General features: G+C 55.0%; 8 protein-coding genes across 8 annotated transcripts; 2 read left to right on the top strand and 6 right to left on the bottom strand.

Annotated features, from left to right (window-relative positions):
* Nucleotides 1-31: 31 nt before the first annotated feature.
* On the top strand, nucleotides 32-547 carry CAOG_05905 (hypothetical protein; the record flags this gene model as incomplete). Its single annotated transcript, XM_004345445.1, has 2 exons — nucleotides 32-168; nucleotides 259-547. The coding sequence occupies 2 exons, from the start codon at nucleotides 32-34 to the stop codon at nucleotides 545-547; spliced, it is 426 nt and encodes a 141-aa protein (XP_004345495.1).
* A 100-nt stretch (nucleotides 548-647) lies between these two features.
* Nucleotides 648-2,124, bottom strand: CAOG_05904 (hypothetical protein). The gene is made up of 2 exons (XM_004345444.2): nucleotides 1,118-2,124; nucleotides 648-900 (listed from the first exon to the last, which is right to left on the bottom strand). Exons 1-2 carry the CDS (start codon nucleotides 2,030-2,032, stop codon nucleotides 703-705), a joined length of 1,113 nt encoding a protein of 370 aa, XP_004345494.1. The 5' UTR covers nucleotides 2,033-2,124; the 3' UTR covers nucleotides 648-702.
* Nucleotides 2,125-2,214: 90 nt separating this feature from the next.
* Nucleotides 2,215-3,859, bottom strand: CAOG_05903 (hypothetical protein). Its single transcript, XM_004345443.2, has one exon. It carries the CDS (start codon nucleotides 3,830-3,832, stop codon nucleotides 2,432-2,434), a length of 1,401 nt encoding a protein of 466 aa, XP_004345493.1. The 5' UTR covers nucleotides 3,833-3,859; the 3' UTR covers nucleotides 2,215-2,431.
* Nucleotides 3,860-4,393: 534 nt separating this feature from the next.
* On the top strand, nucleotides 4,394-9,677 carry CAOG_05902 (glycosyl transferase; the record flags this gene model as incomplete). Its single annotated transcript, XM_004345442.1, has 3 exons — nucleotides 4,394-8,542; nucleotides 8,641-8,802; nucleotides 8,910-9,677. 3 exons carry the CDS (start codon nucleotides 4,394-4,396, stop codon nucleotides 9,675-9,677), a joined length of 5,079 nt encoding a protein of 1,692 aa, XP_004345492.1.
* A 181-nt stretch (nucleotides 9,678-9,858) lies between these two features.
* On the bottom strand, nucleotides 9,859-14,314 carry CAOG_05901 (hypothetical protein). Its single transcript, XM_004345441.2, has one exon. It carries the CDS (start codon nucleotides 14,223-14,225, stop codon nucleotides 9,933-9,935), a length of 4,293 nt encoding a protein of 1,430 aa, XP_004345491.2. The 5' UTR covers nucleotides 14,226-14,314; the 3' UTR covers nucleotides 9,859-9,932.
* A 790-nt stretch (nucleotides 14,315-15,104) lies between these two features.
* Nucleotides 15,105-18,446, bottom strand: CAOG_05900 (NOD3 protein). Its single transcript, XM_004345440.2, has 17 exons — nucleotides 18,416-18,446; nucleotides 18,181-18,254; nucleotides 18,033-18,116; nucleotides 17,853-17,936; nucleotides 17,679-17,762; nucleotides 17,507-17,590; nucleotides 17,337-17,420; nucleotides 17,164-17,247; nucleotides 16,994-17,077; nucleotides 16,821-16,904; nucleotides 16,654-16,737; nucleotides 16,483-16,566; nucleotides 16,311-16,394; nucleotides 16,139-16,222; nucleotides 15,971-16,048; nucleotides 15,626-15,858; nucleotides 15,105-15,536 (listed from the first exon to the last, which is right to left on the bottom strand). Exons 2-17 carry the CDS (start codon nucleotides 18,246-18,248, stop codon nucleotides 15,307-15,309), a joined length of 1,617 nt encoding a protein of 538 aa, XP_004345490.1. The 5' UTR covers nucleotides 18,249-18,254; nucleotides 18,416-18,446; the 3' UTR covers nucleotides 15,105-15,306.
* Nucleotides 18,447-19,016: 570 nt separating this feature from the next.
* On the bottom strand, nucleotides 19,017-22,655 carry CAOG_05899 (hypothetical protein). Its single transcript, XM_004345439.2, has 10 exons — nucleotides 22,534-22,655; nucleotides 21,794-21,912; nucleotides 21,535-21,626; nucleotides 21,350-21,459; nucleotides 21,046-21,241; nucleotides 20,520-20,889; nucleotides 20,131-20,415; nucleotides 19,655-20,034; nucleotides 19,307-19,563; nucleotides 19,017-19,198 (listed from the first exon to the last, which is right to left on the bottom strand). Exons 1-10 carry the CDS (start codon nucleotides 22,600-22,602, stop codon nucleotides 19,154-19,156), a joined length of 1,923 nt encoding a protein of 640 aa, XP_004345489.1. The 5' UTR covers nucleotides 22,603-22,655; the 3' UTR covers nucleotides 19,017-19,153.
* Nucleotides 22,656-22,763: 108 nt separating this feature from the next.
* CAOG_05898 (5'-AMP-activated protein kinase catalytic subunit alpha-2) lies at nucleotides 22,764-25,795 on the bottom strand (the record flags this gene model as incomplete). Its single annotated transcript, XM_004345438.1, has 9 exons — nucleotides 22,764-22,901; nucleotides 23,018-23,083; nucleotides 23,191-23,366; nucleotides 23,789-23,903; nucleotides 23,986-24,091; nucleotides 24,188-24,457; nucleotides 24,499-24,731; nucleotides 24,830-25,065; nucleotides 25,594-25,795. The coding sequence occupies 9 exons, from the start codon at nucleotides 25,793-25,795 to the stop codon at nucleotides 22,764-22,766; spliced, it is 1,542 nt and encodes a 513-aa protein (XP_004345488.1).
* Nucleotides 25,796-26,131: the final 336 nt, after the last annotated feature.

Here is a 26,131-nt window from a genome sequence, read left to right as displayed (position 1 = left end):
CGTTTTTGCCAGATTTCTCGGCTTCTTTCCAATGTTGGCATTGCAGAGCAAATTTGCAGCGCTCGTTTGCATTTCGTTGCTTGTGCTGCTGATTGGCACTCACCAAGTAGCAGCGGCAGGCAATCACCGTCCGGGTGACGGCGGCGATCTCGCAGGTGCCGGGCGAAGGTCAGAAACCAGCTCCCAAAGGAACCAAAAGCAGCGCCAATACGTGAGCTCCCCATAATGTACTCAACAATGCTTGGTTTTTGGGAGTAGACACATGCAAGAAGAGCACGGCGCGCGAGGAGCGAGTCTGACAGTGGAAGAGCTGGTTCGTGTGCACGACTCGGACGGCGACGGAAGGCTCAACCGCGCGGAGATGGCGCACATCATTGCATCGCAGATCAGCGGGCAAATCAAGAACAACCCGGCTCACGTGGATGCCCTCGTAGCACACATGTGGAAGGAGGTCGATGCCAATGGCGACGGCTTCATTTCGCTCGCCGAACTGCGCGAGAACGAGGCGGCTCACTACCAAGGCCGGCGTCGTGATTCAGAGCTGTGAGCATAGCCTTGGTGCTATGATTTTTGTTTATTTTGGGCTGCGTTGTGGAGACTTTGTGATTAATATTTGACTGAAGCTTTGCAACACTGAACCAAAAAAAACCCATCTCTATTAAAATCATAACAGCTCTTGTACTACAACATTGATTCGTGCTCTCAAAAGAGAGATGGATCATCAACCATGATGGCATCGTCGTCATTGTCGTCCTCGATGGAAGTGGTGGGCCGTACTTGCTCGGCCAGCTTGGAAGTGTAGGATTCGGGCAGCGGGACTTGCTTCAAGTCCTCATGTCCGCTCTCCTCGCCCACAAGCACTTGCACAAGATGATCACACGCCTTGTCAAGATCAGAATCCTGTTTGGAGGAGCAAAGAAGAGAGGCGGCGACACCAGGGCGAGACGCACAAACAAACAAACAACCAAGAAAACACACCAATGAGTGTTGCAGTGCTTCAACCAAGTGGGTGCAATACCAGTCACAATCTCTCTCCCCGTCTCTCTGTCTCTCTCTCTGAACCCCAGTCCCCTCCCTCGACGCCCACAACAGTCACAGCAAAAGCTCTGCCGCTCACCGTTTCGTGCTTGTGCATTTCGCGAATGATGGGGTAGACCTTTTTGGCGCGAAGAACTGTTCGCCCATGCTTGGTGGCGCACAGCTGATACAGGGCTTCGACGAGATGCCGGCGAATGGAGACTTCGGGTTCACGCTGCTTGCTGCTGTCGAGATATTGGCAGCAATCGGGCATGCCGTCCATGTCCTCGTCGTCAAACTCTTCCGGACCGCACAGCGGCAGCAGCAGGAATGACAGAATATCGACCTTCTCGCCGAGCAGATACTCGTGCGCCGCCGTTTCAAAGCAGCAGTTGCGGGCAATGCCAGCGACGCCGCCGCGACGAACGCGGTCTGGGTTTTCGAGGTGGGTGAGCAGCCGTGGCAGCACTGCGCGCTCCTGGTCGACCAGCAGCCGCCGTCCCAAGTTCGACTGCGAGACGTTCTCGAGGATGGGAGCCAGAAAGTTGAGCGATGCGTTCGGGTTGTGGTTGAAGGCGCCCTTGCAGAAGACGTCGACGAGCTTGTACAGCGCTTGGCCTTCCTCGGGCGTGTTTGTGCCGAGCAGCTTGCCACAGCCGAGCTCGTTGCGTGTGAGGTTGGACAGCACCATTGCGGCGAGGTCGGCAAACAGCGACGTTGGCTCGGTCGTGGTCGCCACGAGGTGCGCAAACAGCCCAGGCACGTCGATCGTCCGCTGGGCAAGCGTCCGGTCGCCAGTCATGTTCACTACAGCCTTGAATGCGTCGCGCGCAATGCCAGGGTCGGCGTCAGACAGCCGCGCGAGCAGCTCGTCAGCCAGCCGCGGGTAGGCGCGAATGTACTCGAGCCCGTCCGCAGACGCCGTCAGTCCAGCCACAGTGTCCACCGCGTGCGCACGCACAAGCGAGCGAGAGTCCTTCAGAAAGTCAGCGAGCTCTTCCAGCGCGTTCGCCATTTTTGATAACAAGAGAAATTGAGGGAGTTGGGGTAGGTCAGAAGAAAGAGTGAAGACCGTCGAAAGTGCTCAGAAAAACCAAGGGAACAAAATAATAGCAGTGCACATACAAATAGACAGAATGCAGAAAGGAATAACAATGGAGCGTTACAACGAATCCGACACCACCACTGCAACAGGATCCAGACACAAACGGAACAGCGCGCGCTTCTTGCTGGCCACAGGGGACGGCGCAAAGATGCACGGATGATGGAATCGTTCAAACCGTACTTTTGGGGCTTCTCTCAGCAGGAGCGTCGACGCGCTCAAAAGACTCAACGCCATTCAGGTACGCACGAGAAAAGCAGCGCCGTCCGGGCGAACGCCTCTTCTCCACCACCACCACGCCCCGGTCGGTCGTTAAGCGTGCCGCATCTCTTGCTCGAGAGCTCGACGGTAGTAGCCGTGATAAGGGTTCCATGGGTTGAGAAAGTCAAAGCGGGCGTCGTTTGCATTGCGGGACGAGAGTGTGGCCTCAAACTCAATTCCGTTTCGCGCCACGAATGGCACTGTTTTGCGAACGATTTCGAGAATGTGGGGCGGCGGAGTGTCGTCCATGCTCGGCGGTAGTGGAGGTGCACTGACGGACAATGGAACAGGCTGGACTGGAGCGGGAACTGCTGCGGATTGTAAGGTAGTTGGGATGAGTGCTGGTGCTGATAGGGGTTTCACTTGGGGAGCCAATGCAACCACCGGCAATCTCGCAGCTTGCATAAAATGTGGTACGCCAGACGCTCCTGTCGACGAGGCAGAAACGGAAGCAGCAGGGAGCACGGGAGTAGCGACGGGTCCTGGGACCTGCTGCGGCCCTTTCTGCAACGCATTGGCTTCACTGGATGGACCCTTGATTAACTGCAACAGGTGCTTGTAGAACGGATTGAGCGGGTGATCAAACAACAAAAAGCCAAACAGCGGATTGCTGCGTTGCTTGGTCTTGATGACAATCTCGAGCTGCGTTCCCTGCACGGCAACGGCACGAGCGGTCTTCTCGATAATCTCGAGTTCCTTGAGCTGAGTCGGCAGCGCAACCACGTCGTTCGGCGGCAACATCCACGATGGAATATTCAGGGGAGGCGACGCACGTTCGACCAAAGTCTGAGTTTCCGGCACCGACTCTGACGGTTCCGGACCGAGATCGGACTTGACCTCGGCTTCCGGTGCATCTGGATTCTCATCGACCGCTTCTTGATGTTGCTCCTGCTGCGCTTCCGCGGCGCGCTGTTCAGCCAATTGCGCTCGTGCGATTGCGAGCTCTTCATCCGAGTCCGATTCGTCGTCCGTCGAATTCTCGCCAGATCCTTCGCTTGATTCATCTTGGTCATCGCTCTTGTTGCTTGTTTCCAATGGTGGAGGCGGCGGCGGAGGAGGCGGCGGCGGAGGAGGCGGCGGCGGATTGAGTTGATTCAATGCAAGCCTGGTCTGAGCGCCCAAGATGATGGGCCGCGCGTGCTGCTGCCTGCTGGCCATGGCTCCCTCGTCCGCTTGGCCAGCAGCATCGTCTTGGTGAGGTGTCTCGAGCGGCGCGTGCTTGGTCGGCGCCGGGTCGTTCGACTGCTCGTACGTTGGAGCAAAGCATGCGTTGCGCATCGCATCACTCTCCATCGTGTCCTCATCATCGCTGCTATCAGTATTAACATTGTCATTATCATTGTCATTATTGTCTAAGGCTATGTCGTGTGGATTGCGGCGCTGGCGTTGCTGCTCTGCGCTATCATTGTCATCGTCCTCGTCCCGCGCTCGCTTTCGAGGTGCTTCGAGCATAATGTTGGGGACTAAGATCAAGGAAACAATTCAAGACTGAAAACTTGAACAAAACAGCCAAACTGCCGAATAATAATATTACGCTTTCTCAGAGCTGAGAAGAGAAGAGCAGAGAAAAGAGCTCGCTTTCTATTGCATTGAATTGAACTGTATTGAACAACGCATTGCAGCGTGGTCGGTCACTCCTCATCCTCATTCGTACTCATCTCCTCACCAAGTCCTCATTTCCCCCCAGAGTTAAGGATGACAGTGGGCGTGCGGTGGTGGTTTGGCGCGGTGCCACGTCGCAAGCTCAGTGCTGCACGGGTCGTCGCGCTCGCCCTCGCAGCCCTCGCCGTCATCGCACTCGGCCTCACTCTGCATGGCTTCACCAAGCGGGCGGGCGGGGAACGGGACGGCGGTGGACTGACTCCACCCCCCAAACAGGGATGGGCTGCTGCTCTATGGGGAGCAACGGCACCAGATCAAAGCGACAACCCCGCTGCGCTGCAACGGCCACCAGCAGTGCTCGAAGCGGCGGCAGCGTTGAGAGCGGAGGACTGCGTGTCGGCGGTGGACGCGATGCCGCTGGACAACCAGCAGCTGCTCGCCAATCTCGTCCGCCAGCGCGCTGCACTCGAGCAGCGGCTCGAGCAGAACACAGTCTCAGCTGGCATGTTGCGTGAAGAGCAGCGCTTGTTAATTCTGCACCAGAAGGAGCGAATCGAACAGCTCGAAATCGAGCTCCTCACTACGAAATCAAGGCTCAAGTTTGCATCGTCAGAGCCGTCGCTCCCATGCAATTCCCAAGAGCAACTGGACGCATTCCGCAGCGAGTCTGCAGAGCTGGCCGAGCAGCAGCTTGCTCAACAGTCGCTGCAGGCTCGACTGGCATCCAATCTCCAACAGCAGCTCAATTTGGACGAGGCCGAGCTGTTGCAATTGCTGAGAAACTTTCAGTCTGAAGTCCAGCGCAACAAGGACTCGGGTGTCGTCTCGAGTGAGTCAGTGGTCTGCAATCCGATTCTGAGCAGCTCACAACCTCGTGCGACAAAGCCACTCGTCCAAGCGATGACCGACGTTTCTCCCGCCACTGCCCGCCTCGCTCCGCCAGGCTTCCAAGCGGTCGCTCATTATCGTGCCAATGGCGGAGAGCCATTGTCGCTTGACATGAATTGGTCGTCGGTCGAAGCTCTCGACCACTTTCTCGCCGGCGAAAGCGTCGTGAAAGCAAATGTCCAACCACGGCGTGCCATACCAATCTTGTCCATTGTCTTGCCCACCTACAATGGATTTGCATTTCTGCAAGAAGCAGTTGTATCCATTCAACGCCAAGAGATGCTGGATTTTGAGCTCATCATTGTGGACGACGGCTCCACAGACAGCACCCCTCGCTTTCTGGGCATTCTTGCAAGTGAATGGGCCGACAAGTTTGAGGGCAAATCCATTCTGCCATCGCTGGTGCTGCTCCGCCAGCCCAACAGTCGACTACCCACAGCACTCAATACGGGCTTTGCAGCTGCAAAAGGCCGCTATCTGACATGGATCTCCTCGGACAATGTGCACCACGCCAACTTTACACGCGTCCTTGTGGACACTCTCGATGCCTATCCGGAAGCCGACTGGGTCATTAGCAATCACGTCAGCATTAACAATCTCGGCGAGTATGAGCGTGTCAGCCAACTGACGCCGTTTCAACTGCAATATGCCAGCCTTCTCGGCAGCAACCCTGGAATCATGTCTTTTGCATACACTCGCCGCTGCTACGATGCGGTGGGCGACTATGATCCCAGCCTCGAGGGCGTCGAAGATTGGGAATACTGGGTCCGCATCCGTGACACTTGCGGGCCGTATGTGATTGCCGACACGGTCCTTGCTGCCTATCGACACCACGAGCTCTCCATGTCCAACACAATGACTACAGCCATTGCCAACAAGGTGCCTATCGCTTACGAGCGTACATTGACACGAGTGTCGCGGCGCGAGAATGTACTTTCGCTGCATTTGACCGATCCGACGCTGCAGTACGTCACGCGACCACGGGAAGGCCAGTCGCTCGCACTTCTCTTTTCCGGCTACACGTACCAGTACTTTTCCATTGTTAAGCACAGCCCAGTGCTTGGGCTTACAGCCGGAGAGCTGTTAAGTACGTGCCGCGCTGGCACCTTGTTCGATCGCGTCGCGGCCAACGTTCTGTTCCACGTCAAAGAGCACTCTGATCATCCCCGACTCGCCGCACTCTCAGACACCAAACTACCGAGCGTGTACTTTCGCAATCCCAATACCACGCAGTTGGAGGGCCGCTCTTCCAACTTGGTTTCAGTCCCCGCCGTCATGTGCGCAATCAACTATGCCGGCTATCTCGGGTCGCGCGGACAGCGGGTGGCGGCGAATGGCGTGCTGAAACGCCTGGAAGCGGTCGCTCCAAAGCATCCACAGCAGTGGTTTGTTCGTGAGCAGGTGCGGCTCTTGAAGGAAACCAACGGCGGTCGCGTGCTGCCGGTCGACCTGCCGTACTTTGAGTTCCGCTCCAGACAGCGGCTCTACGAGTATGCATACACTTGGAGCTCAAGTGCACGCTTGGCTCATTTGGGCATTCCGCTTCAAGAAGACACAAAGGCGGCTCAACGCGCCATTGACGGCTTTGCGGACGGCTTTGGCGATGTTGACGGCGACGGTATCGCCGACGACGTGTTGCTGTCCAGTCGGCATCTTGTCTTGGGCATTGTCCTCGACCGTCCAATCGAGTCCTTCTTGAAGTTGCTACCTTCCAACCTGCCCAACCCCGAGGCCTTTTTGCAGCAGTACTTTAATCCAAGCGGCATGTTTACTCGCGTCTTTTGCTTCTCGCCGTACGAAACAGCAGTTCGGCGCGTTTTCGGCGTCTACACCATCCCAACCCAGCCAACCGATCTGATGGACAGGCTGCTCAAGTACAAGGTTGTCTTGCTTCGTGCGTTTGGCGCCGCGTTTGCCAGCGACATGGCGGTGCACTTTGGACGCGCGCCGGGCGTCCGCATCATTGTTTCGGTGCACGATGATAGCTACTCGTACAAGACCCACGAGTCGACTGCTGGCGCCGATGCTGTCATGGTTGCGGACGAGCGGGCCGTGCCGCCGCTCTTGGCCAAGGGCATTGAGCAAGCCACCCTCTATCCGTACTATGATCCGATTCGGTATGCGCCTGTTGCCATGCAACTCAGCGAATTCCGCCCACGCCTGCCATTCAACGAATCTGCCCCGAGCATTGGCAAGCTGAAGAACGTTGAACCGTATCCGCACATGGCTGCCTCTGCCGCAGATCCGTCCCGTTTGGCTCCGGGTGCCGAAATACCAGGCACGATCGAAACACCAGAGCTACGTTCATGTCGCGCCGAGCGTCGACAAAAGTTGCTCTCCAAGTTTGGCGAAAGCAAAATTCGCGTTGTGCATTTTGGCCTCAGCTCCGAGCTGGACAATACCGTGGGTGTCGTGGCCGCCTCTGCCTTGCTCTCCAACGATGCGCATGTCATTTGCGTGCGTCTGCCTCCCAGCTCGCCTGCCACCGACGGCACTGGGAGCGGGTGGGACGACCTGTTGGCGACCAAGCCGACGCCAGCTCCCCGTTTCACATTTGAAAACCTCGAAGCGCACGCCAAGCTCGCTCAAACCGCTTCCAAGGGCTCGAAAAAGTCTCAGGCCAGGGTCACCCTCGAAACGAATGCAAATCCGCTCAATTTCCATCCTTGCCCCGGAGACGACGACAATCTTCGCCTTGCCATCTACGACGCGTACCTGTCGATTGCCACATTGCTCTTCGCTCCGACGCTGGACGAGACGATCGACCCAGTGTTGATTCTTGGCGCACTGCACGCGGGCGTGCTTGTGGTTGCCTCGGACGTGGCTCCGGCCTCAAAACTCATCCACCATGGCATCACTGGCTACCTGCTGGCGACTCCTGCAGACCCCGAGGAGCTCAGCGTCGCCTTCGAAGCCGTTGCTCGCAACACCAAGATGGCTCGCAACGTCGAAGCCCATGCACCCTTGATTCTGGATCGCATGAGCTTGGACCGCTTGCACTTGAACCACGCCATCCTGTACCGCATGATATCGCAGCTGCAAACGCCCCTCAAAACCTCGCCTCCCATTCCGCTGCCAGGTCAGCCAACATTTGACCTCCAGCAGACGAATGGCAACCTCAGCTTTTTGACCTTGACGTCCCAGCACAACTCGGCCCTCACTTGCGCCCACAACAAATTTAGCGCGAACGCTCCTCCGCTCACCAGCCTTGTCTGCAACGGATATGTATACTCCATGCTGGCGCCGGCTACCTCCATCGGGTGGCTCTTGCCTCCCACCCACACCAACAAGCATTTCTTTTCGGCCAGCTTGGCCGAGCGACATCCTGTCAGTACCTTTGCGAAAACGCTCGCCCAGCTCCGACATGCGACGCCGCTTTTGTCGCCGTCAACCCTGCGACAAGTCTCACACGTCCTTCATTGCATCGACCGATTCATCGGCAACGACTACACCGATCTGCAAACAGTGAGGGACATTACCGTTGCTCACGCCCAGACGCTTCACCTGTCGTATTCCGTTGAGCTGCCCAACCACGGCAGGCACTTTGTCAAGGTTCGCGAGGTCAAGCGAACTCATCCGCCCTGCCGCAGCGTTGGCAGTTTTGAGTTTACCGTCCGTCCGGCTCAGCACCACATCCCATGGATTAACATTCTCATCAGCAATTTCAACCAGGTGAGGGGTTGAGGAGTTGTTGCGCCCTTTTGGTGTGCTCATTCATGCGTGGTGTGTGTTTTTTGTTTGCTTAACACTTTTGTTTGTTGGGAGCACAGGGCGCTGCGTTCAACGACACAATCCGAATGTTCAAGCTGCTCAAGGATTACACCAACGAGCAATTTTTACGATTGATTGTCGCCGATTACCACAGCACGGATGTAGACGTTGATGCCATGCTGAAAGCCAACGGCATCGAGTACATTTTGCTGAACGTGCCGGTAAGAAGAAACGAGAAGAGCACGAGTGGAGCCTGTGGCATCCTTCATTGACTTTTCACTCGTGCTTGGAATTGTGCTTGGTGTGTTGCAAAAACCTCTGGTCTTAGGGCAACTTTTCTCGCGCTGGAGGCCTGCAAATTGCCTCGGATGCGAGCCCGAGTCCGCAGGACATAAACTTTTCAATGGACACTTTCATTGTTGTCCCCCTCAATCTGTTCACGCTCTTGCGCCAGCACTGCCAGAGCGGACACTCTGCGTTTGCGCCGTTAGTGGTGCGACTGAGCAAGGAAGCTCCTCCCGTGTTCTCCGAAAGTACCGGGTACGAGGAGGTTTACGGATGGGGCATGATTGCCTTCGTGCAGGAGGACAATGCTCGCATCGGCGGTTACGATGTGGAGAGATTCCGCGAGAAGCGCGGTGGCGAGGACGAGAACTTTGCTGGTCGCTTGCTGTGGAACAACACGCAAGAGTTTTCCATCGCCCGTGTGCAGGCCGACTTTTTCCACATCTTTCACGCCCATTTCGACAATCACCTCTGGAGCAAGGCCGGCTCGGAAACATGGGCCAACATGCCCGGATTTGAGCCCGCACCAGGCGTGCACCTCCATCTCGACTATCAGCCCACACCGGCGCTGGCCATGCAGGCGCTCATTGACTGGGATCGAGCACATCCGACAATGCTTTCCCAGCACTTTGCTGATCAGCGCCCAGCTTCCGTGGCTGACATTCTTGGCGGCTTGAATTCTGCCAGCATTGAGCTGCACTCAGAGGCTGAGGGGCATTTGCATGGCCTCGACGACAACGAAACCGATGACATCAACAATGGCAATGAGATGACCGACACCAATCCGAGTGACGAGACGTTTGAAGCATGAGTCTGTGAGCTGCTTCTTGTACTTTACGATTTTTGTAATATTAGCACGACTATTCAAGTAGTATTAAGTTCTCCCTCTGTGAATGTGGGCCACCTTACAAGACGTGGTATACATACAGTAGTACAACTGCTTTTTTTTCGTTCCTTAGTGTCTCAAGTGCAATGCGAAACGCTATGAAAACCAACAAACGTGTATTCAACAAAAGGAACAAAGGGCGATTGTAACATGCATCGCCAGTACAACCCACTCAAAACATCACTTGTCGCTATCAAGCAGGGCTTTGAGCAATGAGCGGCACAGATCCAGCTCTTGGGTAGCATGCAACGATTCAAAGATGTGGCTGGCGGCAGAGAGCCAATGGCGGCGCTCGTCCACTGTCGGCACATCCGATCGATCAGCGGCACCGCCAGCAGCAGCAGCATCGTTCGTCTGAGACTCTGTATCCACAAGAAGTTGTCCCATCTTGAGCAAGACGCACGCTTCAGCAAACGGAGAGGTGGCCGAGCGCGCCTCTGCCAAAGCACGGACAAACATGGCGCGGGTTCGCTGGGACGAGCCACCAGCAAGAGTGCGGGCCATGGCTTGGTAGAGGAAGGCAAGGCTGTGCGCGGCCGGGTACGCGTGAGACAGACAGCGCAAGACGTCCACGTCTCCATTGACGCCTGCGGATAGACGCTGGGCAGTCGTGGTGAGTGGCAATTCTTGGACGCGGGCGGGATGGAGGTGGCTGGCGCGGAGCCACTGCCAAAGCGCAAAGCGGTTGTCCATCAAATGAACGCACGCCAGAATCTGGCCGGTGAGCGAGTGAGGCAGGATGGACGAGGAGGCAGCCAATTGCTGGAGCGGAGCAGAGCCCGTCGACAGAGCCAGGCCGTTCGATCGGCGGCGCTGACCGAGGTCGCTGACAGTATCGTCTTCGCTGCCGCTGTCAGTGTCAGAGATGCCCTGGGCAGAAGAGCCATCGCTGTCCTGCTGCTGCTGCTGCTGGAATGCGGACGCAGCGGCAGCACGATGGCGGATGACAACCAAAGCCGGGTCGTCACGAAGAAGCGCCGACGCCATTTCGGTGCAGCGAATGGCAGTCACACCGTCGTCCATCAGCAGGGCAATGCTGCCACGAAGCGCCTGGTCGAGAGCCTGCTGAACTTGGGTCACGGGTTCGTTCATGGTGCCACTGGAAAGCAAGTGTTCCGCGGTTTGGAAGGCGCGAATGGCCTCGGTCGTGTGACCAAGACGCAGATGGGCGGAGGAGAGGCCAATGTAAGCCCACCACTCGGCAGACACATCGGCAGCGTCAAGAGCGTACTGGCGAGCTTCCTGCATCAGGTCGAGCGCGCGCAGGGCATTGCCTTGTTCGACCAGCACGGCAAACGCACGATCAAGCAGCGCGGTGCGGTACATGGATCCGAGCAGACCAAGCGGGGACAGGGTGCGCGAGAGAGCAGCCTGGCGAGCAAAGGAGGCGCGCCAGAGTCCACGGGAAATGAAGGCGTAGCCGTCAGTGTGGAAGAGCCAGCCGAGCGAGGGATCGAGGTCGCCAGCATCAGCGCGGACAGACTTGGCAAGCATCAGGAGCTGGCGCGTCACAAAGTGGAAGCGACGCGGGAAGGCGTACTTGAGCTGGAGGGCGGCGGTGGAGTACACCTCAATCAGGAAGGAGGGAGAGACCGATCCACGCGAGGCTTCGGCAAGGTTGACAGCGTTCAGCACGACATTGAGACGATGCAGCGAGCTGCGGAAGGAGACGGGAGCCTTGGCAGAAACATTGCCCGAAGATTGCTCGTCCGAGTCGCTGGCGGTCGTAGAGGACGAGACGCCAGTGCTGTGGCCAGAGTTGGAGGTGGAGGACATGAACTGGACCATTTGCAACATGTGGAAGCAACCCGCAGCAGCCTTGAACGAGACGCGCGCATTCGAGTTGCGCGACGCAACAAACTCGTCAATCCACTGGCCAATCCAGAGGCGGTGCAAGACTTGGCGGATGATCTGCCACGCGACCGCCACGTACAACTCGGGCGTGGAGGTGGGCTGCGGACGACCCAGGATTTCCAGAGCAGCAATCAAATTGGTTTCGGCATACGCGCGATCGCCGTTGGCCAGGTTGGCGAGGGCAGCCTTCTGCAGCTCTTGTGCGCGGTGATACTCGAGGCTTTTGGACGAGGTGACGGGTTCGCCGAAAAAGACGCGAGCGAGACAGACCACAACCACAACAGCGCGCAAAAACCACCAAGCTGCCGTCATCAGCAGACCCTGCATCCAAATCGTGTTGCTCAGCTGGGCAACTTCCACCGAGCTGAGCGTGCGCGCAGCCACAGCCAAATGCTCGGCAGGCGCGTTCGTGTCCACCAGTGTGTCGATCGGGCTGACAAAGAGCGTGACAAGCATCAGCACAAAGAGCATCATGCGGCTGCCGTCACGCATGGCGCCCACGGTCGAGCCGCCGAGAAGGCCGCCAGAGGACGCAGGGGCAATCACAAGAGCCGCCTTCTTGCGGCGACCGTCGGGAGTAGAGCCGTCGCCGACTGCCACGGCAGCCGCCTTGGGCTTGCGACCACGCTTGGCGGGCTTGACGGCCTCCGTCATGGCCGTGATGGTGGGCGAGTCGGAGGGCGAGACGTCTTCATTCGAGTCCTCGCTCTCCAGAAGGTTGCTAAGGGAAGGCAGGTCGCGAAACTCTTCGTCCAGCTCTTCATTGTCGTCGAAATCGGCGGCAGAGAAGGCCATTTCCGTCTTGATGGCGCCGAGCTCGGCCTCAATGGTCTGGAGGAGCTGGGTGGCATCCACGCCGTGCATTTCGAGGGCGTGCTGCATGGTCGCCTTCTCGTGGCGCGAGCGCTCGAGGGAGCCCTGCAAAAAGACAATGTACTCGATGGCCTTGCGGAGGATGGTGGCCTTGTTGAGCTTGATCTTGACAGTGTTGGTACCAGCAGCCACCATGGCGGCGGCCTCGCGGCAGACGGGCACAACGTCACGCAGCTCGAGGATGCGGTCGTTGATCGAGTTGCGGTAGCGGCGTTCAATGACGTTGTGGGCAGATTTCTTCTCGGTCTTGCTCGGCATCAGAGGGGTGGTAGTGGCGCCGCTGGCGGCGCCCTTCGGGACAGCCTTGGTCGTCTGAGCAGCGGCGGCGGGGAGGCGCGAAATGGCCATCTTGGACGAAGAAGAAGAAGCAGCAGCAGCAGCAGCAGAGCCAGTAACGGTAGCGGCAGAAGCACCAGTGGCAGTTGGGGTGGGAAGGACGCCAAAGCTGAACAGCGGGCTTGCGGCTTTGGGCGAGGTTGCAGCCGCCGCCGTCATGGCCGGAATGGAGTGGGCCAATCCGCCAAACGCCGCGGCCGCGGTCATCGAGGGCGGGCTGGACACACCCTCGCTCGGGTTGGGCGACTTGGCTTGTTGGGCAGAAGCAACCGCGCGCTGCTGCTGTTGCTGTTGCTGTTGCTGCTGGTTGTTGGACGAGTGCGCAGCCATCGTAGCCGTGTAGGCCGCCGCCGCAGCAGCGTTGGGATCGAGCCCATTGGCCGAGGCACGCGCGGCGGCAGTGGCAGCATTGACAAAGGCCTCCTGCTCGGCTGATCCCGCGGGAGACGCGGCGAACGACGCAGCAGCAGCAACGGCAGCCGACGCCGACGCCGACGCCGACGGGCCCGCAGCAGCCGCAGCAGCGTTGTTATAGATGGCAGCAATGTGGTGGTCGTCGTGGACGGACGCAGACGACGGCGCCGGGGACAGGTGGCTATGGAGGCTCTGCGGCGATCCGGGCGAGGTCAGCATGCCGCTCGTGCTGCTGCCGTCGACCGAGGCGGACATGGCGTCGAGCGAGACAGAGCTGGCCCTGGACACCTGGTGGTGCATGTGCTGGAGCTGCTGCTGCTGGAGTTGCAGCTGCTGGAGCTGCTGGAAGTGCTGCTGCTGCTTGAGCACCGTGGCAACGTCCAGGCCAGCAGCAGCATTGAGCATGGGATTTGCGCTGGTGGGCAGACCGGCCAGCGCGCCGAGCCCGCCGAGCACTCCAAACTGGCTGTTGAGATGGATGGAGTTTGCGTTGGCAGCGTTGAAGAGACCGAGCTGGGGTTGGGGTTGTTGCTGCTGCTGCTGCTGCTGGTGAGCGGTCAGCGCGCTGAGGTCGTCCAGGTCGCCAAAGCCGTAGTAGTTGGAGAGGACAAAGTCGGTGAAGAGCGGGTCGTCCTCGTCCATGTTCATGAGGTTGAACAAGTTGAGGTTGGCCGCCGTCGCCGTCGCCGTCGCTGGAGCAGCATTGGAGGAAGAAGTGGCCTGATTTTGCTGATGCTGATGCTGAGCGGAACCCGACGCGACCGCCGCCGCAGCAGCAGCCGCAGCAGTTGCACTCGCGAGCACCGCATCACCAGCCATGGACGACGACGACGGGACAGCAGAGGAGGAGGAAGCGGAGGAGGTGGAGGAGGAGGACGAGGGTGACAGGGCGTGGTGCTGCTGCTGGAGAGCGGCGACGGCGGCGGCGGTTGCAGCGGCGACAATTCTCTGCTGCTGCTGCTGCTGCTGCTGCTGCTGTTGAATGGAAAGCATCATGATTTTGAGCAGCAAATCAAACAACGAACAAAAAGCACACGAAAAAGAAAAGAAAAGAACGAAAGGAAGGAAAAGAAAAAAGAAAAAAAGAAAATGGACTGAAAAAAAAAAAAAAAAAAAAAAAAGTCACCTCATGGAAATAAAACCCAATCAAAAGTCAACGCAAGTTCGCCGATGGTTTTGCATTGGAAAAAAAAGAAAGAAAAAAAAACGCGGGAAAAAAAAATCAACCAAAACAAACATGAACGCCGGAATTTGATTTCAAGCAAAATACAAAAGAGAGAAACAGAGCGGACGAGTCAAAGCAGAGCGAGTCCAAAAGAAGAGAAGGGCATGAAAGACGCACGAAGGGGGAGAAGAAGAACCGATGGGGAAGAGGGACGGAAGACGAGGAGCGACAATGACGGATGAAGACAACAACAACACGTTTGAAAATACACTTGCTCGGCCCAGCCTTGCGTCGCGCGTACCTGCGTTCGAGTACGCCAAGTGTGTGAATGCCTGGGCTGGCCACCACGACTACAGCGCGTTCGACCACAGCGTGATTCTTGGTGCGCATCCCAATCTAGAGTACTTTTTGCTTTGTTGCACTGAAAATGCTGTTGCAACAATCTCTCTCGCAATCGGGCAGCAAACTCTTTGTTGACACAAAGCTCTGGAAGGCTTTGAGCGAAGTGGGGGAGAGCGGAGATGCGTGCTTGTCAACTGATTGACTAGACTTTTTGGCCTGTTTTTAAACAACAACTAACGCTCGACTTGACTCGACTGTCCGCTGATCGGCTCTTCAAGGACACCCCCGTTCTCGAAGATAACATCGTGTAGCATCGTATCGTTCGGCCACTTCAAGTACTTTGTTATGCGATCGAGCTTTTTGAAAGCGTTTTTTTTTCTGTGGCCTTTTTTTTTTTCTTCTTTTGTCACTTCAACAACTGGTGCAATGTTGGCAAATACTTGGCAATGACGGACAACGGAACCAACGCCTTTTTTGCTTCACAAGTTGTTCGTCCACACAGCAGCACAATTGAAACGGCTCTGGAAAACCCACGGACGGCACAGGGTGGGGTTTCCGCGAAAATCTGTCTCATTCGAAATAAATCGTCTCGAACAGAACAGTTCCATTCTCGCTGGGTCGAACTTGAACTTGCCAACCCTCGCGCATTTCCCGGAGGATGGGAGTAGTCTCTGGCTGGATCGTCGCACACTCGAGGCTATCCCCGTAAAACTCGGTCGGGGATATCGCACATTCGTACCGAATGACACCTTGCTCATCTCGGAAAATCAAATCAAAATAGTCGTCCTCGGGCAGCAGCCCTCATATCCCATATCACGAGCCACGCAAATTGACTTCACACAAACCGAACCTCCACTAATCCTTTTAGGCAGTGTGACTTTCAGCATACGCTCGGGGGAATCATCATAAAACCGTGATCGCTTGGTATGCCGCACGCCTGGCCAGTAGTGCGCTTCGTCCATGATGCGCGCGGCAATCTCGGCTGGCAACACTGGTAGAGATGCGGATTGATCCTCCAGCTGCAGTCCGCTGGTCAGCAGTAGAAACACGCTCTGGACGTCTTCAGCAGTTGCCTTTCGTGGCAACCAGATGAATGCAAGACGGCCTATCTGGTCGTCGAAGCTGTGCAGCGAACAATTACAATTAGTGGGCAGTCAGCACGGCCATCCATTGGTTAGAGGAATATTTGCGTGGGAAGAGGCTCTCATGTTCAAGTTCACAAAACAGCACCTACGTAAGCTCCAGCCTGCAGTTGTCTTCGCGTGCATCTAGAAGCGCGGAACATCCGTAGGTCATGCAATTACGGTCTAGACTGTCGCAATGCATGAGTGGGGATGGACAACATAGCAAGTATACCTGACTGGCTCAGTTTTCGATACCAGCAAAGCGCACAGCGGCTTACTGGAGCTTAGTCATCGTCGTGTTCACTTCGAGTGCATCAGCAAGCTCGCAAGCTCCGTCATCGCCAATCTCATTTGTGTGCAAACTGTCCACTCGATTCACCAGTGAGCGCCCTTGCTGCACTCTGCTGAAATCACCCACTCACATGCAAGACTCGACGTGAGGTGCCTTACCCTAGCACAGCCAGCGTCGTGTTCACTTTGAGTGCCTCGGCAATCGCCTCCGCTCCAACATTGCCAATCTGATTCTCACTCAGACTGTCCATCGCCTCCATCGGTGAGCACTCTAAATGCACTCTGCTGAAATCACCCACTCACATGCAAGACTCGACGTGAGGTGCCTTACCCTAGCTCAGTCAGCGTCGTGTTCACTTTGAGTGCCTCGGCAATCGCCCGCGCTCCAACATTGCCAATCTGATTCTCACTCAGACTGTCCATCGCCTCCATCGGTGAGCACTCTAAATGCTCTCTGCTGGATTGCTCACTTACATACACCAGTCAAAGTGAGATTCCTTACCCGAGCCGATTCAGAGTCGTGTTCACTTTGAGTGCCTCGGCAATCGCCTGCGCTCCAGCATCGCCAATCCGATTCTCCCACAGACTGACCATCCCCTTCAGTGAGCACTCGGATTGCACTCTGCTGGATTGCTCACTCACATACACCAGTCAAAGTGGGAGACTTACTTGAGCCAAGTCACCCCCGTGTTCACTTTGAGCGCCTCACCGATCGCTTGAGCTCCAGCGTCGCCAATTTGATTCTCACTCAGCCTGTCCACATCCCCTCCATCGGTGAGCACTCTGAATGCTATCTGCTGGATTGCTCACTAACAAGCATCAAAGAAAGTGAGGTGCCTTACCTGAGCTTAGTCACCGTCGGATTGACTCTGAGTGCCTCGGCAATGGCCTGCGCTCCAGCATCGCCGATTTGATTGGCGTCCAGACTGTCCACATCCCCTCCATGGGTGAGCATTCTAAGCTATGTTGAAATCACCAACGCAAATGCATCAGTAAATTTGAGATGCCTTACTCGAGCTTAGTCAGCGTCGAGTTCACCTTGAGTGCCTCAGCAAGCACCTTCGCTCCAGCATCGCCGATCTGATTGCCGTCCAGACTGTCCACATCCCCTCCATCGGTGAGCACTCTAAATGCTCTCTGCTGTATTCACCCACTCACATACACCAGTCAAAGTGGGAGACTTACTTGAGCCCAGTCAGCGTCGTGTTCACTTTGAGGGCCTCAGCAATGGCCTGCACTCCAGCGTCGCCAATCAAACTTCCAGCCAGACTGCTCATCCCTCCATCAGTGAGCACTCTTCACGTCCTCTACGGATTCACCCACTCACATGCAACAGTCAAAGTGAGATGCCTTACTCGAGCTCGTCCAGCGTCTTGTTCACCTTGAGCGCTTCAGCAATCGATTGCGCTCCAGCATCGCCAATCTGATTGTTACCCAGACTGCCCGCATCCCTCCATCAGTGAGCACTCTTCACGTCCTCTACGGATTCACCCACTCACATGCAACAGTCAATGTGAGATTCCTTACTCGAGCTCGTCCAGCGTCTTGTTCCCCTTGAGCGCCTCAGCAAGCGATTGTGCTCCAGCATCGCCAATCCGATTGTTACCCAGACTGCCCGCATCCCCTCCGTCGGTGAGCACTCTGAATACTTGTTGCTGCAATCACTCACTAACACGCACCAATCAAAGCCAGTTTCCTTACTCGAGACAAGTCAGCGTCGTGTTCACCTTGAGCGCCTCAGCAATGGCTTGCGCTTCAGGATCTCCAATCTGATTTTTTTCCAACCTGTTCGTATCCCTTCCTTCAGTGAGTACCATGCCTACCCGCTGTTGACGCCACCCACTGACTCCAAATGCATCAGTACAAAGTGAAGTGACATACTTGAGCCAAGTCAGCGTCGTGTTCACCTTGAGTGCTTCAGCTATCGCTTGAGCTGCAGCAACGTCAATCCGTTCCTCACTCAGACTGGTTCCGATTCGTCAGCATGCGCACACTCACATTGTTCCAATAACGTCGGGGTTTCTCTTACTCGAGATCTTCAGTCGCATTCTTGACTATGTCATACAGCTCGCGCTGGAGCTCGTTCATGTCATCCATAACTGCCTGCATTACAACGTTTGCTCTCAGTCAGTTTGCTCGCAACGCTTCTCGTTCACGCGCCCACCAATCCCGTTCTCCATCGTCATTCTCTTAGTCAAAGCACAAGCACAGGGTCATCTCTCAATCACAGAGCGCAGAGCCCCAAGAGTGGGGAGAGGGGGTACCTGAAACGCACACGAGATTCAACACAAGAAGACTGAGACTAAATATGAAATGAAAGCCCTCAACCAAGGATGACAAGTTCGGATGATGAGTATTGGGAAACGTTCAAGAAAGGAATCGAACAAGCAAGAAACAAAAGCGAAAGTCTGAGATTTTTGTCCTTTTTCTCGAGTCTGAACGCGCCGCCGCCGCATCTCCCTCGACCACGAGGAATCCTCCTCATAGAGCCATTCACAAAAAAGGATACTTCGCCCCAGCTCTGGGATGAAGCGCGATGGATGGCTCGAAGCTCTCGTCTCCAGTGGCCAACAAAAACGCTGTTCGTATGCCAGTCAAACATCTGCACGCTCAAACAGACGGACTCTCAGACAATGGCAGTTCACTGTATTCCTAGACCGTCAATGTCTGCCCTTCACTGACTTTGCATTAACGGAAGTGTCTTTTCATATGCTTGAGCCTTTCTTCAAGTGTTCGGACGATTCACTTGTTTCATTTCTGACCGTGATTCTCAGATTTCCGTAATCCCCCTCTTCTTTTTTCTGTGGTCCGCTTCAAATTCCTAAACCGAGCATTGCCTGAAATCTTTCATTCAGACAGTGACTCGCGCATCGAACGTGACTTGTTGCAATTGTGGTAAATGCAAGTACAAAAATGCACAACAATCAAATCCTTCTCATACACAAAGAACAGAAAAAAAAAAAATAGACAAAGAACGAGCATCCTCGTTGACTTTGCAAACATCATGCGCCATACTTGTCTTGAATATCATGGTAGATGCCAGTCAACTACGAAAAACCAGCGAAAACAACACAAGGATACAGACACCAAGAAGTCAGTCGCTGGCACGATTCCTCTCCCCCCCCCCTTGAAGAAAAGCCCCTAAAAAAACAAACCTTGTCGGCAAGCTTGGACGCGCCAACCTTCAGACGATCCATGTCGCTGCTGAGTTGATCGGAAAACGTGTGGCTCGAGTTGCCTGATCGCTGCGGCTCGCGACCAAAGTACTGATCGCTCGAAATGGAGGTCTGACCAGCAAAGCGCTGCGAGCTGCCGCGATTGCCATCATCACCACCAGCCGAGCCCGACCGGCCAAAGTATGCGTCCGACGAGATGGACTTGGCTCCTGCAAAGCGCTTGGACGCAGAGTCGCCTAGCAAAGGCAAAGTAACAGACCAAGTGAGTTGCTGCATTTTTCGAGCCTCCAACCAAAGTCTCCCAGAATCACTCGCAAATTCACATACCATCGCTAAATCCAGAGCTAGACGAATTGTTGGCAGGTCCGCCAAAGGAGGAGTTGCCAAACGAAGAGGCGTTACCCCCGCTGTTGCCGCCAAATGAGCTACCGTTGCCACCGAACGAGCTGCCGCCAAACGAATTACCGCTTGCAGCGAACGAGTTGCTGTTGTTGTTGTTGTTGCTGCTGCTGCTGCTGTTGTTGCCGCCAAACGAGCTGTTGCCCCCGAACGAGGAGTTTCCGCCAAACGAACTGTTTCCTCCAAACGAGCTCGCGTTGTTTCCGAATGAGCTCGAGTTGTTACCAAACGACGGGTTGGCAAAGGAGTTGCCCGTGTTGCTGCTGCCAGAGTTGCCCCCGAATCCGGTACCGCGGTTGGACGAGTTTCTACACTCAGACCAAAACAGCGCAGCGCGTGAGCATATTTCGCACAACAGCAACATCACCCATTCTCAAAATCCGACCATCGCGTTCAACACGTACGACTGCCCGCCAAAGCCGCCGCGTTCCACTCGCTCGAACGAGTCGAAAAAGTCATTTCGCTTGGGCTCGGACGCATACCCAAAGTTGGAGGAGCCAAACGAATTGGCGCTCTGACCATAACTGTCAAACCCGCCTTGGCCGCCAAAGCTGTCAAACCGCGACCCACCAAACCGGTTGCTTTCCAGAGAATCGAGATAGACGCTGGAGTTTGGGCGATAGTCGCTCTCCGTCTTTTCCTGGTGCACCACCGTCATGGACGACGAAGCAGAGTGACTTTGCACATTACTATGGGTGAAGTCAAAAGAACGGCCACATGAATGAGTAAGTTTCCCTGGCAACCTCCACGTTCATCGACAGACGCCGTCGCAACTCTGAGCCAAAAGGCATACCCGCCAAAATTCATGCGTCCAGCGCCCATGCCGAGACGATCGACATTTTGTTGCTGCTCAGCCGTGAGCGTCTTTGGCTTGTTATCGTAAGTCAAACGCGACGACGTCGGTTCCGACGATGCAGCTGCAGCGGCAGCAGCGACGGCTGGCGGCATGGCGGCCATCTCTGCGGCAAACTTGGCTGCCTGGGCTTCTTGCACTTTGATTTGAGATTCAATCTCGTCAAAATTGGCAACCACCTTCTTGGCACCGAGGCCACCCGACTTTTTGGCACCCAAGCCGGAAGAAGCCTTCGGTTTGGCAAGCAGGCTGCCCGAAGCGGGACCAGCGGTTCCGTCGTGCGTCAGGTTGACATTCAAGGTGGGTCGGGCTGCAGAAGATCAAAAAAAAAAAAAAAAAAAAAAAAAAAAGGAGGAGAGAGAGAGAGAGCCACGGCATTAGCAACACTCAAGCGCACAAAAGAAACAAGGTGCCGAGCAAATGGAGGCAAGAGTTTCCTCCAACAACGATATAGTTTGGTTGTTACCTTCGGCTTCTCCGGCAGCAGGAGCAGGGGCGGGCGAGCCCGTGCCAGACCGACTGAGAGCGGACAGATCGCCCAGCGGGTTGGCACTTGCGCCAAGGGCGGGGGATTCGCGCGAGCGAGGAGCCGACGAGTGGTGGGAAGGGTCGAAAAAGTCGACTTCCTGCTTTTCAGGCTCATGGACGTTCTCAAACACAATCTGTTCAAATTGCACGTACGAGGACAATGTGAACAAAGAGTGAGGCGGTTCCCCTCCCCCAATCAGCACAGCGCAGCGCAGCGACGACGAAAAGTTCTCCTTCCTCACCTTATCTCCGTGGAGCTTTTGCTCTTGAGCCGCGAGCGTCGCAATCTTTTCACGGTAAAGAGTTGCAGCGCGGCTGTTGTACTTTTGCTGTGCGTCCTTGCTCGAACACCCTGATCGTGACACATTTCGCCATCGAAGTGAGCAAGCAACGAAGAGTCAAACACACAAACAAACGAACGGCGTACCATGTTGGCGGAAGAACTGTTCAGCGGCTGCGTTGCCACCAATGTGCATGCAATGAAGCTGGAGCCAAGTCCATCGATCGAGGTCGGTCGAACTGTTGTTTGCATCCGTGGCAGAATACGAGAGCAAAATGACAACAGTCAGTCGGGTGAGATGAACAGCCACGTCGCCCAAACATTCAAGTCCCGAAGCACAGCCCACCCCCCCCCCAAAAAAAAACAGCAATCCGTAACCAACGCCAAGCTCAAAAGCCGCTCTTACCGAACGAACGTCAGGTGGACGCCGAGTGAGCGGTGCGTTGCGGCGCAGTCAATGCAGATAAAGATGCCGTACTTGGGGGACGCCCACGTGCAGTTCTTGGCGTCGCAGTCGAAGCAATGCTGTTGTGACAAGCACACATGGGTGAGTGGTCGGGTTGAGGGAAGGGGGTTGGGGTTGGGTACGCAGCGAGTGGGACTGACTAGAAAAAAAAAAAAAGAAAAAAAAAAAAAAAAAAGGACCTCGCCACACAACCAGTCACTAACGAAGAAGGGCCCCCCATCCGGTCGGTCGAGTCAGTCAACAGCACATGGATGGAGCGCAGATGCACAAATCACAGCACACACAATCACCAAATGGCGTCGAATCAAATGGTCAACAGCGATCTGCACTGCACAGAACGAAAAAAAAAAAAAAAAAAACCAAACACAGAACAGTTTTTTTTTTTTTTGTTTTTTTTTTTGTTTGGCGGATGGTTGATTTGTCTGCTGCTGCTGCTGCTGCTGCTGATTGTGCGTTCAATGTGACAGTAAGCACATGAAAGTCGCGATCGGCTATTCCGGGAGAGTCTCCAGGGGAGGGATGGATGGTGAGCGTCAAACTCCTGTCCTTTCCTTTCCTTTCCTTTCCTCCTTCCTTCGGTCCCTTTCGCTTCGACTCCAGCCCACCGCGACACCTGGGAAGCATTGCGTCGGATGGACAAGCGGATCTCAATTCGCAGCCCGCAGAGCAAGCGCACAAACCTTGTTCTCAGTCTTGAGGCGGAGTCGCTTAAAGACAGCCGCGGCTTCTTGCAATGTCGCTTCAGCCATTTTGGAAGAAAGGGGAATGAGACGCTCAGACTTCGACTTGCAATGCAGAAGAGATCAATCTTATTAAAAATCAACACTACACATCTATGTCACATCAGAGAATACACGCAATAAGCAGAAAGCGAAAGAAAAACAAAAATCACACAACAACAAAACTGTCTTTACGCGGTGATGGCAAGCTCACGAATCAGCAGCGAACAGCACTCGAAAAACTCGAGACTGCAGGCGGCGCCGGTGTCTTCGGACTCGGAGAGGTTTTTAAAGTCGAGCAAGAATTGCTGCGCATCCACTTGGTAGAGCTGCAAGTTCATTTTCATCTGTTCATTCAAAGTCATGAGAAAAAGGCGGGGAGATGAGCGACGCGCAAAAAAAACAAGCAAAGCCAAATCATCTCAGGCCGGAACAAATAACTTACCATGGTGCCAGTGCTAGAGTTGTAGCATCGGCATCGAAGCAAGTAAGGTGTAACGACCTTCCATTCCTGAGATTTGTAGAGTGGTGCAAAAGTGAATCACGTTCCATTAGCACGTTGTTGGTGTCAACACAACAACAGCCAACATTTGGCCAACATGCCAAGAATGAACATACAAAGCCAAGCGATTTGAGCGCCCGGAAAACCTCGGACATGACATCCATGGACGATGAGCGGCTGCGGATGCCGAGATGCCAGCGAGAACGCTTCTTCTTGGACGACTTGCCAGTCATGGAGGCCGTGCGAGGGCGGGCGTGCGTGACCGCGGGAGCTTCCCGAAGCGCGGACATTTCTGCGACATCATTCGAGAAACACGGTCAGAACAAAGAGTTCGATCAAGCTGGCTCTGTCTTTCTCCAAGCACTAAGAAAAAGAATTTACGGTCTTTCTCGTTAACACTGCCCGCGCCTTCGACAACCATCTATCACGGCAGAAACAAGAACAACGGCAATGGCGACAGGTGAGCAAACACGCCCATTGATGCAAAGACAAACGTCTCACGCCACGATTGGAACAACAAAAACTAAAACACAACGTACATCGGACTCGTTGAACGGCGGAGGAGAGGTGGCGAGGGCAAAATCAGACAACGACCTGAGATCCGGATCATCGCCACTGGTAACCGAGTGCGATGCTGCGCTCACACCCCAATACAAATTCAGTGAACACAACGCAAAGAACATACATGAGCTGACAGGGAATCATGACACATACCGTGCTGATAAATGCTCTTGTTATCCTTGATCAATTGGTACGCGACCTTGAGTGAGTCGAACGGGTCGAGACCGCGGAGTGCTGCAATGACGTCCTGGTGAGAGACGTTGAATTTCTGCGCAAAAAAGACAAAGAGGAACCAGGTAAGCACCAACGAGGCTCGAATTGGCGAACCTCGGAAACGTTTGCGCGCATACCTGACAAACTTCTTCCACAATATCCTCCTCGAAAATATCAGTGTTGATGGCATCCGCAGCGGGAAACAGGTACGCTGGCAAGTTTTGAACAAACCATGGGTTGGAGCTATCAAGGGAACAGTCGAAAGTCAGGATAAACAGCAGTCAGGTGGCGTCTTTTTGAATGATGGTTTTTCTTTCCCCGAAAAAACCATCAACGTACATGATTTCCTCCAGCGTGGCGCGTTTGAGTGGATCGACATGGAGCATACGGGATAGCAAATCTTTCGTCTGATCGGAGAGATGACTTGGTAGCGAAAAGATGCCGCCCTTGATCTTTTTGAACAGATTGGGAATAAACTCGTCGTCGAACGGAAGCTTTCCACAGAGCAACGCGTACAAGATGACGCCGCAGCTCCAGATATCAACCTCCGGGCCAGCATACAATCTACCGCGACGAGGAGGAGACCGAGGTGGTGAGACCGTGCGAACACTGTACAGTTCAACAACAAAAATTTCAATCATGTGACATACTTTCCAGAGATAACCTCGGGCGCGGCATAGTTGGGCGAGCCGCAGCTCGTCTTCAAAAAGTCACCATCCGTCATCATGTTGGACAGGCCAAAGTCGGCAATCTTGACGTTCAGGTTGGAGTCGAGCAGCAGATTTTCGGGCTTGAGATCGCGGTGCACCACCATGTGCTTGTGGCAGTAGTGCACGCCCGAGATGATTTGTTGGAAGAAGCGTCTTGCGTCCTTTTCCGACAGCTGCAAAATCAAAGACACCATGCTCCCAAACGTGAGCCGTCGTTGTAATTTGTCAACAGAAAAATGAAAAAAAAAAAAAAGTCAGAACTGCCCATTACCTTGCCATGCTTGACGATATACTCGAACAGTTCACCTCCAGAGACGTACTCCATGACCATGAAGATGTCTGTCGGCGTGGAGATGACCTCGTACAGCTTGATGATGTGCGGGTGGCGGAAGAGCTTGAGGTACTGGATTTCGCGGCGAATTTTGCTCACCATGTCCAGCGACTTGATCTTGTTGCGGTTGAGGATTTTCACTGCGACCTCGTGTCCTGTGAATTCGTGTCTTGCACCTGTACCAAATGATTTTCAAGGAGTGCGATCATCAAGTGAGAGAGAGAGAGTGAGACTGTGATTGAGATTGGAGCGCATTAAACCAGTGTGAGGTTCGGGCTCGCACTTGCGACGGGCGCTGGGTTGCTCCAGCCAAGGCCCCCGCAGCCACCAGCCCATCGATCAACAATGTGAGTCGACCCTTCAATCTCACTCGCACTGTCTGCGCCATGCTGGAACACACGCAGTGACTGTGCTGTTTTGCCGTTGGAATGGAACAGCGTCATTGCTTTTTATGTTTTTGTGTTGGGGGAAGGTCTCTCTGTCAGCGTGTGCGGCGATTGCTCATGCTTGGAATCAAACGCAAAAGAGCGTCGCACAATGGCATTGTCAGGAAGGACGACCGAGAGCAAGCGGGAAGCAGTGAAGAAGATAGAGAGAGAAAGAGGAGCCAAGACCAGCCACCCGCAACTCCAGCCACGTCACAGAAACGCGCAACAGACGCTGGCAAGACAAACAAACAAGAGATGAAGACAAGAGAGCCGTACGCTTGACTTTGCCAAAGGAGCCGACGCCGAGGGTGGCGCCGAGGACGTACTGGCCAATCTTGACGAGGCCGCGGGACGACTCTGGGGTGGACGGGATGGACGACGGGTGCAGCCCAGCGAGCGCGGCGTTCGCAGTGCCATGGCCACTCATGTGGTTGTGGTGCACGGGGGTCGAGATGGGCGAGCCGATGACCGTGCGCATGGGCGAAGGCGCAGCAGACGCTGTCGAGGGCGGCGATTTGATCGGCGAAGAAAACATCAGCAAAGCAACAGAAACTGAAGAAAAACGGGGGGGGAAAAAAAAATGAAATGAGTTCGAGCCAAAAGTTGGAGTTGGTTTCTTGTTTGGATGAATGAGGGGAAAATATCGAATTAAAATTTGAGCATGACTGGGCGGAGGGGGAAAGAATGATGACCCTGGGAGAGAGTGTGTGTGTTGCTGACTCTTAGAACAAAACGAGCTCGGCCGGGAGCAAAAGCCGCTGTCTCCGTTTGGATTCGACGATGCTGGAGCTTCAGGAGTTGAAGTGGAAATGGG

Source organism: Capsaspora owczarzaki, assembly GCF_000151315.2.
Source record: "Capsaspora owczarzaki ATCC 30864 unplaced genomic scaffold supercont2.10, whole genome shotgun sequence".
Lineage (NCBI taxonomy): Eukaryota > Filasterea > Ministeriida > Capsasporidae > Capsaspora > Capsaspora owczarzaki.
This window is presented reverse-complemented; position numbering and strand designations above follow the sequence as displayed.

Excerpts from the sequence above, each read along its gene's own strand:
- CAOG_05903 (XM_004345443.2), bottom strand. The coding sequence starts at position 3,832 with ATGCTCGAAGCACCTCGAAAGCGAGCGCGGGACGAGGACGATGACAAT.
- CAOG_05904 (XM_004345444.2), bottom strand. The coding sequence starts at position 2,032 with ATGGCGAACGCGCTGGAAGAGCTCGCTGACTTTCTGAAGGACTCTCGC. Across the intron at positions 901-1,117 it reads AAATGCACAAGCACGAAACG|GATTCTGATCTTGACAAGGC; the intron begins GTGAGCGGCAGA and ends TCCTCCAAACAG.
- CAOG_05900 (XM_004345440.2), bottom strand. The coding sequence starts at position 18,248 with ATGGATGACATGAACGAGCTCCAGCGCGAGCTGTATGACATAGTCAAG. Across the intron at positions 17,763-17,852 it reads ACGACGCTGACTTGTCTCGA|TCTGGGTAACAATCGGATTG; the intron begins GTAAGGAAACTG and ends GGATGCGGGCAG. Across the intron at positions 15,859-15,970 it reads AACTGCAGGCTGGAGCTTAC|CTTCGACGACCAGATAGGCC; the intron begins GTAGGTGCTGTT and ends TTCGCTGCACAG.
- CAOG_05901 (XM_004345441.2), bottom strand. The coding sequence starts at position 14,225 with ATGATGCTTTCCATTCAACAGCAGCAGCAGCAGCAGCAGCAGCAGCAG.
- CAOG_05899 (XM_004345439.2), bottom strand. The coding sequence starts at position 22,602 with ATGGCTGAAGCGACATTGCAAGAAGCCGCGGCTGTCTTTAAGCGACTC. Across the intron at positions 21,242-21,349 it reads AAAAGCTCCACGGAGATAAG|ATTGTGTTTGAGAACGTCCA; the intron begins GTGAGGAAGGAG and ends CAATTTGAACAG. Across the intron at positions 19,199-19,306 it reads CGTCCAAGCTTGCCGACAAG|TTGACTGGCATCTACCATGA; the intron begins GTTTGTTTTTTT and ends GGTTTTTCGTAG.